The sequence below is a fragment of the Chiloscyllium plagiosum genome, chromosome 19 (genome assembly GCF_004010195.1).
Source record: "Chiloscyllium plagiosum isolate BGI_BamShark_2017 chromosome 19, ASM401019v2, whole genome shotgun sequence".
Lineage (NCBI taxonomy): Eukaryota > Metazoa > Chordata > Chondrichthyes > Orectolobiformes > Hemiscylliidae > Chiloscyllium > Chiloscyllium plagiosum.
In genome coordinates, this window is record NC_057728.1 from 66477785 (window position 1) to 66498195 (window position 20411).

General features: G+C 46.6%; 1 protein-coding gene across 1 annotated transcript in view; it reads right to left on the reverse strand.

Moving 5' to 3' along the window:
* Positions 1-898: 898 nt before the first annotated feature.
* The window catches only part of LOC122559450 (neuron navigator 3-like), a 163935-nt gene continuing 144422 nt past the window's right edge, over positions 899-20411 (reverse strand). The window contains exons 8-9 of the mRNA XM_043708901.1: positions 4026-5004; positions 899-968 (exon numbers count right to left, since the gene is read on the reverse strand). Coding sequence (XP_043564836.1) covers positions 899-968; positions 4026-5004 — 1049 coding nt within the window. The remainder of the gene's footprint in view (positions 969-4025; positions 5005-20411) is intronic.

Below are 20411 nucleotides of genomic sequence, written 5' to 3' on the forward strand. Positions count from 1 at the left end.
GTTGCCTCATTATAGGAAGAATGTGGAAGCTTTACAGAGGGTGCAGAGGGGATCTACCAGGATGCTGCCCGGACTGGAGGGAATGTCTTATGGAGAAAGGTTGAGGGAGCTAGGGCTTTTCTTATTGGAGTGAAGAAGGATGAGAGGTGACTTGATAGAGGTGTACACGATGATGAGAGGCAGAGATAGAGTGGATAGCCAGAGACTTTGCCCCAGGACAGAAATGTCTATCACGAGGGGACATAATTTTAAGGTGATTGGAGGAAGGTTTAGGGGAATTGTCAGAGGTCGGTTCTTTACACAGAGAGTGGTGGGTGTGTGGAATGCACTGCCAGCGGTGGGAGTAGAGTCAGAGACATTAGGGACATTTCAGCGACTCTTGGATAGGCACATGGACGACAGTACAATGAAGGGGGTTAGTCTGATCTTAGAGTAGGATAAAAGATTGACACACCATGGAACACCGAAGGGCCTGTACTGTGCTGAACTGTTCGATGTTCTCTGATCTATGTAAGACCATCACCTATTACCTTCACAGGATTGGCTGACTGTGAGGTGGAGACTCAGTTCCTCTGAGTGTAGCTTGCCCTGTGTTGCAAAGATGTGTCCCACTGTCATCGACACAGCATGAGCAGCAGGGCAGTACACAGCACTGTCACATCACAACCAACTGGTTGAGGGTTCAACCCCCACTCCAGAACTTAAACCATAAAATTCAGACAGACCCACACCCACAGTGTGTTTCTGAACATCTACATACTTAAAGCTGAAGCAAGAGATGAAACAGAGATGCTGACTCCCATTTTGATGAGAGATCTAACAGAATTTCCCTGAAGTAGAGCTGGACAGCTGGAACTCTGAACAACTTTCCTTTAATCAACGTCAGTGAAAGAGATGTCTATGTTGCAGTCGCTGGGATCCTGCTGTGTACAGTTGGCTGCATGCCCCTGGATGTGCCTTTGGATGACCTGAGAATGTGAAAGGCATTCTCTGTCTTTAGTTCTACATTAATGGCTCACAAAAGAACTGCAAATATTTGTCATGAGTGAAGAGCACAGGGAGGTAAAAAAACAGCTCTGTGCAAGAACATGGTTTTATACACAGGAGTGTAAGGAGCTAGAAACAGGAAATCAAAACATATCCAATCGGTTCAGCTTGATCTGTTCTGTGCTTAGACTCTTCATCTTCCTGTTGCCTTTGGCTTCCAGCCAATCTCTCTCTATTCCCCAGTTAGTGCTGTGCGCTGACCTACATTGGCGCCCAGACGAGCAACACTCCAGCTTTTAAAATCTGCACCTTTATATCCAGATGCTATTGTATCTCTGTAACCTCTCACTGCCACACAACCCTCTCTAATCTGATCCTGAAAATCCCTGAGCTTAATCCTGGCCTTGCCCTCAGTTGCCTGGGATCTCAGCTTTGGAATTCTCTCCCCTTCCTCTGAAACTCTCACTTGTCATCCTTTCAGACTCTCCTGAGACCTTAACTCTTCGATCCAGTCTGTAAGCCGATGCTGAAAATTGTCTGTGATGGTCCCACGTGGCAGCTATAAACATGAAAACTCACGTTGTTCAAAACACAAATAACAAACTGAGGATGCTGGAAATCTGAAGGGAAAACAGAAAGTGTTGGAAAAGCTCAACAGGCCCGGCAGCATCCGTGGAGAGAAAGCACACTTCAAGTCCAGTGAACCTTCAACAGAACCTCCGCTGATAAAAACAGGGGCAAGCCATCCTCATCTGGACTATAATCACTTTATATGAACCTCAAAACATTGAGGTGATTCAGGAACAAATGGGGACATGAAGAAACTACTCAATCCTTTGGGCCACTCGAGCCTTTTTTTGAAGTTGACAGCAGCTCTGTTTCAGGAACCTCTCAAGGTAGTAATGGGCCGTTATGTGGAAAAGTACTCACAGACTGCCTCAACGCTTGCATCTTAATCCACCGAATAGATTACTTCATCAATCAGCAGCTTTCCTACAATGGACTTCACGTACCTTTGGAGAACTGGATAGTGTTTCTTCACAACAAAGAGAGGGACAGAAAGAGCAGACGGAATATTTAATGTTTACTGGCAGGATCCTCACACAGCCTGTCCAAGCAAACATTACCAAGCTGCTGAAAGGATTTATTTTACTAAACTCGAATAAACCATTTCATCAGCTGTCACTGAATGTGCACTGTCAGTTCAGATCCCAGCAGTCAGTAACACACATTAAGGATAAAACACTCCTTGTAACAGGTAGGTCAGAATGGGAAGCACTTGGAAATGTTTCAATTTGAAGCTCTTGTGATGAAGGGAGGACTGATATTTCATGGTCACCATTGATAACAGGGAGGGATCCACAATGCTTCACAGTGTCAGACTGCAGGGAACGTCAGCAGCCAATTTACACAAAGCAAGATCCCACACACAAGACTAATAACTTGTTGATTTTCAGTGAGGTGAGTATTTCAGGAACTATTGGTTATGGTCACTGGGAACAACATTCCTTCACAAATTCCATACAATCCAGTGCAAAGATTTACATTCACGTGAGAAGGCAGACACAATCCAAGTTTAATACCAAATCTCACCGGCAACACATCCAACAGTGCGGCACTCCCTCAGTACTGACCCTCTGACAGTGCGGCACTCCCTCAGTACTGACCCTCTGACAGTGCGGCACTCCCTCAGCACTGACCCTCCGACAGTGACACTCCCTCAGCATGGACTCTCTGACAGTGCAGCACTCCCTCAGCACTGACCCTCCGACAGTGCGTGACTCCCTCAGCACTGACCCTCTGACAGTGCGGCATTCCCTCAGTACTGACCCTCCGACAGTACGGCACTCCCTCAGCACTGACCCTCCGACAGTGTGGCACTCCCTCAGTACTGACCCTCTTACAGTGCGGCACTCCCTCAATACTGACCCTAAGACAGTGCAGCACTCCCTCAGTACTGACCCTCTGACAGTGCGGCACTCCCTCAGCACTGACCCTCTGACAGTGGAGCACTCCCTCAGCACTGACCCTCTGACAGTGCGGCGCCCGCTCAGCACTGACCCTCTGACAGTGCGGCACTCCCTCAGCACTGATCCTCTGACAGTGCGGGACTCCCTCAGTACTGACCCTCCGACAGTGCGGGACTTGAAGGACCTGATCAATGTTTGACAATGACACAGATGTTTGATTGGGACAGAGAGATGCACCTGGTATTGAATGAGTTTGAGGAGGAAGCCTAACTGATCACATGACATCCCTGTCTGTCAACATGCTGCAATGTTGATCCTGAGAGCGGTCAGTCACTGGAGCCCACCGGAGTCTTGTACAAGAGCCCCCCCTCCCTTTCCCTTCCCCTTCCCGGTGGGTGGTGAAAAGGCAGTGGTTCTGATGGTGCCCTGAACTAACCCCCATCCCCCCACATTGCCACTGTGGGGGTCACCAGGACCTGGGGTCGTTGCTCGGTAACAGACACAAAACCATTCTGAAGTAAGGTCATTAACTCTGATTCCTGTCCACAGACGCTGCCAGACATGTTGAGCTTCTCCAGCAACTTCTGTTTTTGTTAGATATGAGTGTGAGTGGAATTCAGGAGAACCCCACTGCACCATGCCCGAAGTGAGGGGGGGAATACCTGCCTGGCTCTCACTGGGTTGTTACAGGGGATTAGTGTTGACATATCAGAGAGCGAAGCCGGGGAAACACTTGAGGGAGAAGTGGACAACAGGAGCTGTGAATACACTGTGATAACAGCAGGGATACGAGCTTACTCATGTGGGCTGATGGGTCTCAGTCTGCCCTCGAAGTGCTATAGTTGACCAGATCATTGGGCTGCTCTCTGATTGGAGAGAGATAACCTGGGCGTGAGGTTAACCTGACAGTCACCACACCTCAAGCAAGACAGGAGTCCTGCTTGGTGCCATCAGCTGGTCTGGGAATTGAACCCACGCTGTTCGCATCACTCAGTAACACAAACTAGCCATCCAGTCCACTGAGCTAACCAATGCTGTGTCATTGTAAGAGTGTGGTGCAGTACTTACTTGTACATGAAGGGGGCGACAGTAGCGGTGTTGGGGTGGCTGTGTTGTTGCTGAGGTTGAGGGAGCTGTACGATGACATTGCCTGGAGTCTGCCCACTGCTGGCCACTCCAGAAGCTGGCGTAGTGGCAGTGCTGAGGGAGGACGGGGGTGAGGAGGCCTGGGTCACACCTTTACCCTCCAAGGAGGTGACACTGCTGGAGCTGGGAACTTTGCCATTGGCCTGTGATTTCTGCAGCCCCTGGCCACAGCTCCCCTTGGTCACCCGAGACTTCTCCACCTCCTTCATCGCCGATCCTGACTTCCCGGTGGGCAACTTGGATCCTGGTTTGGGAATCCCACTGGAAGCAGGGATCTCCTTCTTGACTCCTGCAGGCTTCCCTCCTTTCGGGATTAAGCTGGCGATTTTCGAACTCTTCCTGGGCGCCTCACTCACTCTCTCCTCTTTGCAGCTTTTTACTCCTTTACTCTTCTCCTTCTCCTCCTTGTCTCTGGCCGGCGGTGAGACCTTCTTACTGCCTCCTGATTTGCCTCCCGCCCTTTGGTTCGTTACCTTTGACTGCGTCTTGGGACTGCCAGCTGTAGAGCCTCCTCCACCAGCCTCACCGCACTCCGAGGGAGTGCCCTCATCCCTTGATCCCTCCATAACCCCGGAGCTCGGGCAGGCAGGAGGCCTCGAGGATATCCTGTTGTTGATCAGCTTGAACTTCTCCAACATGGACTTCTGCCCATTCGAGGGGGTCTTGGGGGTATCAGGGGCTCGGAGCCGGTCGCTGGGGGCAGTGGGAGAGGTGGCAGGACTGGCCGCCTTCACGCTGAGCATGGATGAAGTAGCAGCATGTTTGACATTCATCGACTTACTCCGCCAGGGTTTACAACTGCCCGGAGAAGGGATGGCAGAGGCCAGGTACTGCCCCACACCAGGGGACGGGGGCAAATTCCCATTCATGGCCGATGGTAACGGAGGGGTCTTGGGTGACTCTGGAAACAAAAGGAAAATAAAAAGCAAAATGTCAAGAAATGTTCAGTCACTCCCGACTCGAAAGAGACACATTGGAAAACCTCAAAACTGAGATCCAGTGATCTTTGGTTTGGTCGGATCAGGCATCAAAGAGATTCATCAGAGACTGACATTCAGATAGCACCTCATGTTGTCTCAAAACACTGTACCATCAACAACCATTAGTCATAGAGTTATACAGCACAGAAACAGACCCTTCAGCCTATCCAGTCCATACTGACCATATTCCCAAACTAAATGAATCCCACATGTCTACCATTTGGCCCATATCCCTCCAAACCCTTCCTATTCTTATCCAAGTGCCTTTTAAATGTTGTAACCGTACCAACACCACCACGTTCACTGGCAGTTCAATTCACTCCCAATCCATCCTCTGTGCAAAGGGTTGCCTTTCATGTCCTTTTGAAATCTTTCTCCTCTCACCTTCAAAATACGCCTTCCGAGTTTCAACCTCCCTCACCTCAGGGAAAGACCCTTGTCATTCACCTTGTCAATGCTCCTCATGATTTTATAAAACTCCATAAGGTCACCTGTTCACATCCTACGCTCCAGTGAGGAAAGACCACTCCCTCAGCACTGACCCTCTGACAGTGCGGCATTCCCTCAGTACTGACCCTCTGACAGTGCCGCACTCCCTCAGTACTGACCCTCTTCCAGTGCGGCATTCCCTCAGTACTGACCCTCTTCCAGTGCGGCATTCCCTCAGTACTGACCCTCTGACAGTGCGGCATTCCCTCAGTACTGACCCTCTGACAGTGCAGCACTCCCTCAGCACTGACCCTCTGACAGTGCCGCACTCCCTCAGTACTACCCTCTGACAGTGCCACACTCCCTCAGTACTGACCCTCTGACAGTGCGGCACTCCCTCAGTACTGACCCTCCGACAGTGCAGCACTCCCCAGTACTGACCCTCTGACTGTGCCGCACTCCTTCAACACTGACAGACTCATCCTAATTTCTATATCAGTATAGTCACTGGTAGTTTGTTCGTATGAGTTGATTGTTATCAGATGATTACACCTTCAGCACCTGAGGAGGCCACTCAGTCCCTGAACCCTGCTGTCAAAGATATGTTCATCACCAGGCAGCGCTCATCTGAGGTGAGCCAGGGACTGCTCCCGTGGGAAGGAGCCTGATTGTAATGAACCACTGCAACAACTAAATGTCTAAACTCACCAGACCGTTTGGAAGATTGGTAAGCCTCCTGCCCTAGTGATGTGTCAGTTAGAAACAGCTCACTGCTCCAATTTTCCTGATTAACCTGTTCAGAGATATTAACGACACATTGCTGGAGCACCTGGGACCTGAACTCAGGGCTTCTGGATCAGAGGTAAGGGCATTATCACTGCGCCAAAGGGCTGTCAGCTCAGGTTTTAAACTTGGTCCCACAGAATTCTTGTGGTGCAGTGGTTTTGTCCCAACCTCTGAACCTGGACACTCGAGGGTTCAAGTCCCACCTGCTCTAGAGGGGTGTCATCATATGCCTGAACAGGTCGTTATAGAAACATATCTTGAATTGGGGGGATGTGTGATGAGATTAGGGATTGGAGGGTGTGAGTCTGCATTGCAGCAGAGTGGGATGTCAAAGGGGATTGAAGAGGGTAGTTTGTGGGACTTAGCAGGACCAAATATCAGTCTAGAAAGGAACGACTAACATATATTAACAGAGAAAGGAAGTAAGAAAGAACAAAAATTCTTGCATATATGTCGCACGTTTCAGGATGTTGCAAAACATTTTGCAGCCAATAAAATTCTTTGGAAATGTCATCACTCTTGTAAAGTCGAAGATACATCGGTCACTTTCCACAGAGCAAGATCCAACCAACCAACAATGTGAGAATCAGTTTGAGCGATGGTGTGGTTGGTGGTGACTGAGGGAATGAGGTTGGCAGTCTGAGGAGGGACAGGGAATCTCTGCCAGGCCGGTGGGAGGTGACAGGTCGGCATCTGTTTATATCACACGGTGGTTCTGATCTTGGCAAAACTCAGCAACACAAAGGTTGACGAAAAAGAAACTTGTAAACCAGAGGAGGAATCTCGTTCCAGCTGAGGCTTTAGAGATCTGGGAGTGTGGAGATCCCTGCAGGAGGCAATGGAACAAAACACACTGGCAGCTGAAAATAAACCAAAGGTCAAAGGTGAAAGCTGGTAATTCAACTCCTGAGGAATTTAAAGAAAGAATACCTTTGGAAAACAGATAGAAACACAATTTTCCATGGACTGTACAACAGTGAAATAGGCCATTCAGCCCAAATCAACGTTACTGCCCATATATGGATCTTCTGAAATGTCTTCATCTAGACGTTGAGTAGAAGTTATGCTCAAGTGATGGGGTGATTGGAAAATCCAATGCTGCTGGTCTGAAGACATGGTGTATCCTTGCTGGTGCTCTAAGTCACAGTCAGCATCATAGCCCCATCTTTACTGGTCATTCCCAAGTTGCTGGTTGTGAAAAGTTGCTGAATGCTATGATTTTATTACCACAATAATTAGATTCCAATGGGTGTAAGACATCCTGAAATGTCCAGTGATTGTGAGAAATGCTGCACAGATGTAATTCTTTGTTTTTCCTTTTGGCCCATCAGAAACATCTTCGATTTGGAGATTCTGCACAAGGGAGCCACTGGTGAGGTCAGCTCTTCTTGGCCAATTAGTGCCATCCCTTTGAAACCTTCAGCACTGTGTGAGAGTGAGCCACCTTCTTTAATGTAACAGAGTCTCCCGAGTGTAGCTGAGAATCTACCACATTGGGGTGGGTCTGGAGTCACATGTAGGCCAGACCAGGTAAGGATAGCAGATTTTCTCTCCAAAAGGCATTAATGAACCAGATTTTGTTTTTAAACAACAATCCAGTATTTATATTGTCATCATTACTGGGAATAGCTTTAATTCCAGGTTTATTCAATACATTGCATTTCAATCTCCCAAATTCTGAGGTGCTATTTAAACATGTGTATCTGAAGTCTCTTGGGGACTGGGTCAGTTGGAGTTGTTGATCAATTCCAGCCCCAGTACCATAACCACTAGCTTCCCCATAGCTACATTTCAGGAACCATTCTTTACCCTGGTAAGAAACATGGAGAAAATGAAATTGCACCACTGTGGTACAGGACCACAAAGACTGCCAAGGGCTAGGACGAACATAGACAAAGGTCCAGTGCACAGAATTGGATGATGGCAGTCTTTAAAGGAAAAGAGAGATATCAGAACTCCAGGAAATGTTTCACTTAACTGATAAAGGTGCAGAGAATGAGTCAGTCACGACTGCTGGGGTAGAACTATTTGAGAAGAAAGTGGACAGCTACTGGTAGGAGGCTTTGTTGAATTTTGATTTGCCCAGGGCAGACATAAATGAGATGAAAGAATGAAACTACGATAAAGGGATGGGTCCACATTCTTCAAGAAAACCATCCTCAATTAAACGGAGGGTGGACCTGATCGGCGTGAGGCTGCATTATTGAAAAACTCGAAGCTTTCCTGAAATGAAGCCTTAACCAGTCCATCTGCTACCTTGATGGAATCTCACTGCACTGATCCAATTAGATCTCACCTTCACCAGGAGACTTCAAATACAGACAATTAAATTGCGCTTATAAAAATTAAACATTTGGCAATCAGAAATCAAAAATGCTGATAGAAAAACACTCCAATTAGTGTGAAAAGAATTATTCCCAGTTCTCACCTCCTGAGTATCCTGAATTTCCTTCAAATCATCGTTAATTTTAACTGCTGGATCCTAAACTCTGGAATTCCCTCCCTGTAGCACTCCCCTCACAAGTTCACCACCTTCAAGATACCCCTTAAAACCTCAATCTTTGCCCAAACCTTTGACCATCTGTCTTATTATGGAGCTCAGTGTGAAATCTTGGGAGATTAATGTTGTTGTGAGGAGTTTTGTATCCTACATTGAAGGGGCTATACAGATATAGCTGGGAAGCTAAAATTGGAAGGTTAAAGCAGCAAACTCTCCTGCAGAACTATGAAAAAAAGTAAGGTGGAAATCATAACAAAATGCTTGCATCAGAAGGAATCAAATTCATGCTTTGAATAAGCTACAATCCGATTGTAGAATAGCTGGAAATAATTATCTCACTGAGATGATTAGAAGGATTTAAAAATGACTCGAGGGAACATACAACTATTTAACAGGATGCCCAGTTCGAGAGAAAGGTGAGAGACTGAGGGAGACGGTAGGGGAGAGATGAAAGATGGATGCATTTCATGGTGTTAGGGCAATGCAACCGGATAATAATGCAAACCAATCCCCCCCAGCACCCCCCAACTTCAGCAAGCCAATGTATTAGGGACATGGGTTCAAATCCTATCATGGCAGATGGTGAAATTTGAATTCAGTGAAAATCTGGATTAAAAAGCTGATCTAATGGTGATGGTTCAATCAGTTTTGATTTCATTAAGACCCATCTCGTTCACTAATGCCCTCTTGGGAAGGAAATCTGCCACCCTAACCTGGTCTAGCCTACATGTGACACACGGCACTGCGGTTGGCTCCATTAAATGTCAATGTAGTCAATGCTGGTCTAGCCAGCTAGGTCCACAGCCCATGAATAAATTAAACAATATCAAATTGTGACGTCATTCTGGAAATGTTCTCCCTCTTGAGCATTCCTGGCTTTAACTGTTCCACCACTGGCAATCAATAAGACCATCAGAAACAGGAACAGGAGGAGGCCATTCAGCCCCTCGAGCCTGGTCCACCATTCAATCCCCTTCTCGAACCTCTCTGCCTCCGAAACTCCTTATATCTCTCTGCTCCTTTCAAAAGGCAATTATAGAGTCATAAAGATGTATAGCATGGACACCTATCCAATTCATCCATGCTGAAAGAGTTTCCTAACCTAATCTAGTCCCATTAGCCCATATTCCTCTAAACCCTCCCTATTCATGCACCCATCCAGATGTCATTGTACCAGCCTCCACCACTTCTTCTTGCAGCTCACTCCATACACACACAACCCTCAGTGTGAAAACGTTGCCCCCCCCCAGGTCCATTTTAAATCTTTTAATTCTTTGGTTAAGCTTTCGGCCACCTGATGGTGGTCAAATATGCAGTGAAACATTTTGCAGCATAGAAATGACAAGTTGTTGTTGTTAAGAATACTAAACCAGGTTAAAGTCAGGGTCATAAACTCATACCCATCCAATTGCCCCTAAACCCCAAGCATCTGTATCTAGGCTGTTTCCCGAATCCAATAGCGCCCTCCAAACCCAAGGGCTGAGACTGGATAGGTCTTGATGTGTTCCTCAAACTGTCATGTGCAGTGTAGACATAAAGGGTTAATACTCTAAGATGTAAATAGCCAACTACGTCAATGATGCAATGATGGAGAAATAGAAATAATAAACTGTCATCTTAAAATGACCTTTGATGCCAGAAACTGTCCTGAAGCGATGCAGAAAAATTGACCTCATCCAAATCTCATGACATAAGAACACAGTGACAGTGAGTGAGAGAGCAAAGGGGAGAGCCACACCAAAAATCCAGCAACTGAGATGCAGTCAACAACACGCTGATAGTGAAAGAAAATTGAAACAGTGAGAAGAGCAAACGAAGGGAAATTGTGGAAATTGGGTGGCACAGTGGCAGTGGGTGGCACGGTGGCACAGTGGTTAACACTGCTGCCTCACAGCACCAGAGACCCGGGTTCAATTCCCGCCTCAGGCGACTGTCTGTGTGGAGTTTGCACATTCTCCCCGTGTCTGCATGGGTTTCCTCCGGGTGCTCCGGTTTCCTCCCACAGTCCAAAGATGTGCAGGTCAGGTGAATTGGCCATACTAAATTGCCCGTAGTGTTAGGTAAGGGGTAAATGTAGGGGAATGGGACTGGATGGGTTGCGCTTCGGCCGGTCGGTGTGAACCTGTTGGGCCGAAGGGCCTGTTTCCACACTGTAACTAATCTAATCTAAAAGATCTGACCCCGACTGGAATCTTCTGAACAGAGAAAAGACCCACACAAAGCTGCAAAGTGGCAGAACTAGTGCAGGAGATACACTCAATACAGGAACATATCAGAGCTAGTGGCCAAATCAAGTACAGACCAGGTCAGTCTCTCACTGCATGTCCTCCCTTTGTGGATGATGTTTTAACAAATTATCAGATCAATGATGTCGATGTCAGTGGACTCCAACAAAGAGACAGCAACCTTTAATAAATGAAAAGAAAACCCAGAGAGATCAGGCTTTCAACAAACAATGACCCATTTCTTTAAGCAGATACCTGTGAATATAGGACATTAAAGGATGATTAGAGTAGAGATCAGATCACTATTGGAGTTTTGAGAGCTGTAATCAGGTATCTTACAGTCTCGGGAAGATCTGGCATCAAGAAAAATGATGAAATGAGTGAGTTGAGCTGATGTAAGGAATGAGAACGATTTGAGGGAATACTGAGGTTTTATGGAAAAAAGCAAGACAAATGGCTGGACGCAAAAGTGAAAGTATCCGCACAGAGGCCAGGGAAATGCAACAAAAGGGCAGCAGACAGCATTACACTGAGCACTTGCTCTGACTAAACAAACTGCATTGGCTGTTCGACTGTTCGACCAAAATGCAAATGCAATCCATTTGAAAGAACTGAAACCAACATGGTCATTCTAAAAGATGAGAGACTGAACAAACAATCCAGGTCTTTAAACTTTTGCTATAAATTCTGTGCCTTACAATTGTGTCCTCCACAACCACCTGATGAAGGAGTGTCATTCCGAGAGCTAGTGCTTCCAATTAAACCTGTTGGACTATAACCTGGTGTTGGATGAGTTTTAACTTTGTCCACCCCAGTCCTACACCAGCACCTCCGAATCATGACTGCCCAAAATGCAGTGAGTCTGTCACAGTAAAAGGATCTGAACCTCAAAACAGAACAAAACCAAACAATATCCAAGGGACTGTTGCACCCGGCAGCAATGAAAACATGTTCAGAGGTAGAAGGAGCACTGACAAAGAAGTTAACAGGGACCAGACTAAATGTGACCCTGGAGCAGGTGTGTCAGTCCTCTCAGATATAGTTTAAAATATTGGATCAAGAAACGTTCCATATATCCACCATCTGAATCCAGGGGCTGGGGATATCAAAGGCTGAAATTAAAAAATTAACCTTTTGAGGACTGGTTAGTCCTGAAGACCCCTGTCCTGATGAAGGGCTTCTGCCTGAAACGTCAACCCTCCTGCTCCTCAGATGCTGCCTGACCTGCTGTACGTTTCCCAGCACCATGCTTTATCAGCTCTGACTCTCCAGCATCTGCAGGCCTCACTTTCTCCTATATAAAACTAGTCTACCATGTAATCAACATCAATTATCATAAAACAGTCTCCTATTCACAATGGTCTTTAGGGTGGGAGCTGGTCTGGCCTACATGTGACTCCAGACACACAGCAATGTGTCTAACTCAGTTCGTGGTAAGGTAAGGTCACAGCAATGCACATGCCACTGGTGATCTTCAACAACAAACTCAATGAAAGGTAAAGAGCTGCTGACTGTCAGACTGGAATCTCTGAGAGTTTTTACAGGGTTATTCCAAATTTAAACTGTTCTTCATTGAGCAGGAGAGCTTGTACAGGCCTGTAATGTATTTATAAGATTGAAGAAGCAAACAGGCACAAACAAAACTGAATGAGCCAACAAAAAACAGAAAAGCTCAGCAGGTCTGGCAGCATCTGTAGAGAGAAATCAGAGTTTCAGATCCAGTGACCCAGAATTCTTTGAGGAAGTAATGAGCAGGTTCGACCAAGGAGAGCCAATGGATGCTATCTACCTGGATTTCAAGAAGGCCTTTGACAAGATGCCACACACAAGGCTACTGGGTAAGACAAGGGCCCATGGTGTCAGAGACAAGGTGCTAGCATGGATAGAAGCCTGGCTGTCTGATAGAAAGCAGAGAGTGGGGATAAAAGGGTCCTCCTCAGGATGGCAGCCGGTGGCAAGTGGAGTTCCTCAAGGCTCAGTGTTGGGACTACCAATGCGCTTATAACTGAAATATAACTTCCCTACTTTTGCCTCCAATTCCCCACACAATAAACATGACATGCGTTGAGATTTCCTTATTCCTCGCTGTTAGGCAAAGTTAAGCAGAGAATCATTTTCATGAAACACGATCCTAAAACCTGCTTCCGCTGGATGAAGAATCAAAATCCTTAACAACATTCATACACTCCCTACAGCACAGAAACAGGCCCTTCAGCCCAGCAAGTCCACACCGACTGTCCGAAGAGTAACCCACCCAGACCCATGCCCCTACATCTACCCCTGACTAATGCACCTAACCTACACATCCCTGAACACTATGGCCAATTCACCTGACCTGCACATCTTTGGATTGTGTGAAGGAACCAGAGGAAACCCACGCAGACACGGGGGGAATGTGCAAACTCCACACAGTCACCCGAGGCTGGAATTGAACCCGGGTCCCTGGCGCTGTGAGGCAGCAGTGCTAACCACTGAGCCACCCTGCTGCCCTATTCATCACACCGTCTGGACATGGGGACAATGGCAATCAGTGAGAGGGATTGGGGGAGTGTGGATGACATTTTAATTCATGGCTCAGCCACAGTTGAACCTAATGGAATGTGAAGAGCAGGGATGTGAGTTCTCACCATAAGGCAGTAGGACAACAAGAAACAGGAGCAGGAGTAGGCCATTCAGCCCATTGATTCTGCTCCACCACTCAATGGGATCATGGCTGATCTGACATTCCTCACAACCACTTTTCTGCCCTTTCCCTGTAACCCTTTATTCTCTGACTAATCAAGAATCTGTCTCAGCCTTAAATCTACACAGGGACTCTGCCCCCACAGCTCTCTGTGGGAAGGCGTTCCAAAGACTCACTACCCTCTGAGAGAAGAAATTCCTCCTCATCTCAGTCTTAAATTGGTGCCACTTTATTCTGAGACTGTACCCTCTGATCCTAGCCTCTCCCATGAGGGGAAACACCCTCTCAGTATTGACACTGACCCACCTGGAGAAGAAAGACACCTATTTGAGGTTACTGGTCATAGAATCCAGTTCTGCATTTAACACTATAATTCCTCAGCACCTGATTGGAAAGCTGAGTCAGCTGGGCCTGAATCCCTCCCTCTGTAACCGGATCCTGGATTTCCTGACTGGAAGACCTCAGTCAGTCCGGATTGGGAACAGCATCTCCAACACCATCACACTGAGCACGGGGCCCCCCCAGGGCTGTGTGCTCAGGCCACTGCTGTTCACCTGCTGACACACGACCTGGCAGCGATACACAGCTCGAATCACATCATCAAGTTCGCTGATGACACGACTGTAGTGGGTTTCATCAGCAGGAACGATGAGTCAGCATGCAGAGAGGAGGTGCTGCAGAGCCAACAACCTGCCTTTGAACGTGGATAAAATGAAAGAGATGGTTGTTGGACTTCAGGAGGCACAGAGTGACCACTCTCTGCTGGACATTGACGGTTCCCCCGTGGAGAATATAAAGAGCACCAAGTGTCTTGGTGTCCACCTGGTGGAGAATCTCACCTGGAGCCTCAACACCAGCTCCATCGCCAAGAAAGCCCGGCAGTGTCTCTACTTCCTGCGCAGGCTGAGGAAAGCCCACCTCCCACACCCCCATCCTCACCACACCCTACAAAGGGTTCATTGAGAGTAGCCTGAGCTGCTGCATCACTGCCTGGTTCGGGAATTGCACCATCTCTGATTGTAAGACCCTACAACGGATAGTGAGGACAGCTGAGAGGATCATTGGGGTCTCTCTCCCCTCCATTACAGACACTTAGACCACACGCTGCATCCGAAAGGCTAAGAGCATTGTGGAAGACCCCACACACCCCTCACCCAAACCCTTCTCCCACCCGCCAGAAGACACCAGTGCATTTGGTCTCTCACGGCCAGACCGTGCAACAGTTTCTTCCCCTGGACAATCAAGCTCCTTAACACTGTATGATCAGACTCTTTCCCACCTGAAACTCTTTGCATGACTTTGAGTTGCTGCGAGAACAATGTCTATTATTTAACATGATTCGGAGATGGCGGTGTTGGACTGGGGTGCACAAAGTTAAAAATCACACAACCCCAGGTTATAGTCCAACAGGTTTAATTGGAAGCACTAGCTTTCGGAGCGATCACAATCACCTGATGAAGGAGCGTCGTTCCGAAAGCTAGTGTGCTTCCAATTAAACCTGTTGGACTATAAGCTGGTGCTGTGTGATTTTTAACTTTATTATTTATCATTCCTCTATTACACTGTAACCTGCGTGTTTTGTACTCCTTATCCACTTTATGCTGCCCTTTGTACGAGTGTGTAGTTTGTGCTGTTCGAGCCTGGAGGAACGCTGTCTCATTTTTACTGGATCAGTTGTGTATGAGAGAAATGACAAATAAAATCTACTCTACTCGACCCTGTCAAGCCTGGTAAAATCCAATATATGTTAAAGGGACCACCTCTCATTCCTCTAACCTCCAGGGAGTAGAGTCCCAACTTGTTTGGCCTTTGCTCATAAGACAATCTCTCCATCCCGGGAATCATCCCTAGTGAATCCAACTGCCTCCAGTGAAATAATATCTTGCTTTAAACCAGGGATCAAAACTGCCTCACAACCTCCTCTCAACATGATCTACTGACCATGTAAAGAGTGTGACAGCAGAGCCTCAGAAGACCAAGGCTATCAAAGAATTTCCATCAGGCTGAAAGATGACAGAACTGCAGGGGTTTCTGGGAACAGGTGACCAAGTGGGAACATTTTCACCAAATTTTGTACAAATAAATGAGACACAGCAATAACTCTTCTGACAGGATCCACCTTGGTGCTGGTATGAGAGCCAGCAGGAGCCCTTTGGGAAAGTAAAGGAAATGCTGTTATGAAGTTGAAGGTGTGCACTGTACCTTGAAGAGAGAGTGAAGGCTGTTTTGGCACTGAGAGCTTGCAGGCACCTGTCATGTGACTGACTAGCAGTCTCAGAGTGTACTGGAAAATTGAAAATATGAAAAATTTAGCTGTGAAACAAATACCTGAGTTTTGGTTGCAAAGTTTTCATAACAGTTTGAATTTAACCAATCAGTTTAAACTATGCCCCAGGATACTAAAAGTCGAGTGTGGTACTAGAAAAGCACAGTAGGTGTTTCATCAGGAATGAGGGGCTCTTGCCTGAAACATCGATTTCCCCGCTCCTCGGATGCTGTCTGACCTGCTTTTCTAGCACCACCCTCTCGACTCTGATCTCCAGCATCTGCAGTCCTCACTTTCTCCCAGTCCAATTTTAATTTTACTGTTTAGTCAACATCGAACTAATGAGATGGCATAAAAAGAAGCAAGCTTTTGAGAGTTAGCCAGAGAGAGACCATGGGCCATTTCCAGAGTAACTGTCAGCAACACACTCTCTATCAAAGGGACCTTTTTCATCTGAAACATCTTTGAAGCGAAAGACCGAAGGTGACCCAGGGAGATCTACAGCCAGAGGGAGAGAGATGCTGGAGATAACAGCCACTGTGTGGTTTTGAAATTAAGTTGATGTAATTTTAATACAGGTGATTATTGGAACAATATATTGTTATGGAGTTGGAGGCAGATAACAAACAGTTAGGAGAAAGGAGGCTTTGAGCTGTAATTAATTGTTGTTTAACGTTCACTTTTAGAGTTAAAGAATAAATTGATATTTTTTCCTTTAAATAGTAGAATTGGGAGTTCATACTTTAACAGATTACGAGGGGAGGTGAGTTTTTCGGGGTGTTCGGTTTAATTAGCAGGAGGGTTCACCGCTCTGTTGTAACAATGCTCATGAGAATGCCTCACTGCGCAGAAACTAAACGACCAACAATAGCAGCAGCTGAAGCTTCAAGTTGGCAGCACTGTTCCAAAACCTGAAAAGGTGGGGAAAATAATCCAGACTCTATATTTGAAGAGAAATGAAACATGAAGACGTTATGATTGAGACTGAAGTACTAGCAGCTACACGGGCATACAAGAAATGTTTCGAACACATCCCAGAGTTTGAAATACAAGGTAGAAACCCATGCCGAGCCATTGGTAATGAAGATGTTGGACATCTGAAAGAAAAGCAGAAATTGCTGGAGAAACTCAGCAGCTCTGACCACAGCTGTGGAGAGAGAGAGACCGAGTTAATGTTTTGAGTCTGGTATAATCCTTGAACACCAAGGAAATTGATAATGTGCCTCAGGGCATATAACTTTCCAATTAAAGTTACTGAGATACTGTAGCGCAGCAGAATACATTTCAGGAAAGTATCAAACCACAACAGATACTTTATCAAGAATTCCAAGTGAACAACTAGTTTGAGAGGACAAGAGCATTATTGAAGAAGGTAAGGTTTTTACATCCTTCACAAGTTCAGAAAATCGATGAAGAGGTGAAAATTCATTCACACAAACCCACAGCAGGAGAATGGAAGATGAACATGAAACTGAAACATTGAGAAGTTTCATTGAGAAGAAAACCATTCTTCGGATGGACAAGTGATACAGACATCCAGCAAGAGAACTTGGGCAAAGAGATGGCAGGTTCTGATGATTAAACAATGATTAACAGAGTGTGACTGAAATCTTGGTAAACACAGATCCTGAATCACCTCCAGAGGAACTATGAATGAGATCAGGGAGATTGGTGACACCAGCAGGATGTTTACCCATGGGAAACAGCCTTTGGGAGAAATGTTGGAGGAAGCTGGAGTGCCACAAGGATCGATGCTGGGGCAACTACTTTTTGACATTTATATAAATGATTTGGATGTGAACATATAGTTAGTAAGTTTGCTGATGACACCAAAATTGGAGGTGTAGTGGACAGAGTACAGCAGGATCTTGATTAGATGGGCAAATGGGCTGAGGAGATAAATGCGAGATGCTGCAATTTGGGAATCTTAGCAGGATTTATACACTTAATGGTCAGGTCCCAGGGAGTGTGGCTGAACAAAGAGACCTTGGAGTGCAGGTTCATAGCTCCTTGAAAGTGGAGTCACAGGTAGATAGGATAGTGAAGAAGGTGTTTGATATGCTTTCCTTTCTTGGTCATATTGAGTACAAGAGTTGGGAGGTCATGTTACAGCTGTACAAGACACTGTGCTGCAGGAAAAGCAGTGGAGGCTGGTACAATTGCAACATTTAAAAGGCATTTGGATGGGTATATGAATAGGAAGGGTTTGGAGGGATAGAGGCCACGTGCTGGCAAATGGGACTGCACTGGGTTGGGATATCTGTTTGGCATGGGCGGGTTAGACTGAAGGGTCTGTTTCTGTGCTGTCCATCTCTATGTCTCTGTGACTCTAAATACATATTGAATAAAGACAGTGTCTTGGGGGATGCCAAGTAAAGGATTAATAGTCAAATATGTAGATAGGTTGTGAATTAGATAAGTGATCACACGATAGAGAGATACTGAAGAGACCTGTTACTGTGTAATCCTCATCCTAAATAGTAAATAGTTCATAGAATAATCAATAATCTTATAAAGACCCTGGATTCCAGTGGGGCCTCTTAACCCACAAAGAGCCCCCAAGACACACCACAATAACACAATTGGGTGCCTGGCTAAGGCTGTTTGTGTTGTTATTGGAAACAGCACAGAATGCACAAACAGGCCACTTTTATTAAGAATAATGGCAAATGACAAAATCATTCAAGCAGAAAATCACCAATCATCTCGATGGAAATAGTTGATATGCTGAAGTAGAGTTCCAGCCAATCTTTGGTCATTAAAGTTTCACTATATCATTCCACTAAAAAAAACGGAGGTAGTAACATTATTTATCAGCAGCCCTGACTCAGACATGCAATGATCGATGAATTAGCAATGGGACTTCAAGCTGCCCACTAAATCCTATTCATCTGTTCGAAGCCTGATGTGGAACATTGTGCTAGTGAACTGACTGAATGTGACGCCACGTCAGCAGTTTCAGTGTTTCTGATCAAACCTGCTTCAGAGCACGAGGTTGACATATAAACGTCTGTGGAGCAGGATGTGATTATAATGGAGCGTGAAACAAAATCTAGTAATTCAAAGTATTTAGTACTTTTAATGATGCAGTCTTTCCACATTTATATCCACTTCAGCCTGTGTCAAAACGTGAGGTGTGCAGGTATAGTCAAACAAAGATTAACACTGTGCCATATACAAAGGCATTAGGGCAGATAGACAGCTCATAAACATTCACTGAACGAGAGAGGGAGAGTGGTGCAGATGGAGGGAACTCCAGAGATTGGGATCCAGGCAGCTGAACACACGGCTGCCAATGCGGGTAACGATGGAATCAGGGCATTCTTGAGAAGCTGGAATTGGAGTACAGCAGAGGTCTCGGAGGGTGGGTGACTGGGGAGTTGTCCTATTAAGGGAGGGGTCGAAAACAAAAAATGTAATAACAAGGATGAGAGTTTCAAATTAAAGTCTATCCTTCAGGAGTGTGTGTCACATTGTTGATAGGACAGTTACGATGGGACAGTGTCTGTGGGACAGTGTCGATGGGACACTGTCGATGGGACAGTGTCAATGGGACAGTGTCAATGGGACAGTGTCAGTGGGACAGTGTCAGTGGGACAGTGTCAGTGGGACAGTGTCGATGGGACAGTGTCGATTGGACAGTGTCTGTGGGACAGTGTCGGTGGGACAGTGTCGGTGGGACAGTATCTGTGGGACAGTGTCACTGGGACAGTGTCTGTGGGACAGTGTCAGTGGGACAGTGTCGCGGGACAGTGTCAGTGCGACAGTGTCTGTGGGACAGTGTCAGTGGGACAGTGTCGGTGGGACAGTGTCAGTGGGACAGTGTCAGTGGGACAGTGTCTGTGGGACAGTGTCAGTGGGACCGTGTCAGTGGGACAGTGTCGATGGGACAGTGTCAGTGGGACAGTGTCGATCGGACAGTGTCGATGGGGCAGTGTCAGTGGGACAGAGTCAGTGGGACTGTGTCAGTGGGACAGAGTCAGTGGGACTGTGTCAGTGGGGCAGTGTCTGTGGGACAGTGTCTGTGGGGAAGTGTCAGTGGGGACATTGTCGATTGGACAGTGTCGATGGAACAGTGTCGGTGGGACAGTGTCAGTGGGACAGAGTCAGTGGGACAGTGTCAGTGGGGACAGTGTCGATGGACAGTGTCTGTGGGACATTGTCAGTGGGACAGTGTCAGTGGGACAGTGTCGATCGGACAGTGTCGATGGGACAGTGTCAGTGGGACAGTGTCGATGGGACAGTGTCGATGGGGCAGTGTCAGTGGGACAGTGTCGATGGGACAGTATCAGTGGGACAGTGTCAGTGGGACAGTGTCGATGGGACAGTGTCAGTGGGACAGTGTCAGTGGGACAGTGTCAGTGGGACAGTGTCGATGGGACAGTGACAGTGGGACAGTGTCTGTGGGACAGTGTTAGTGGGACAGTGTCGATGGGACA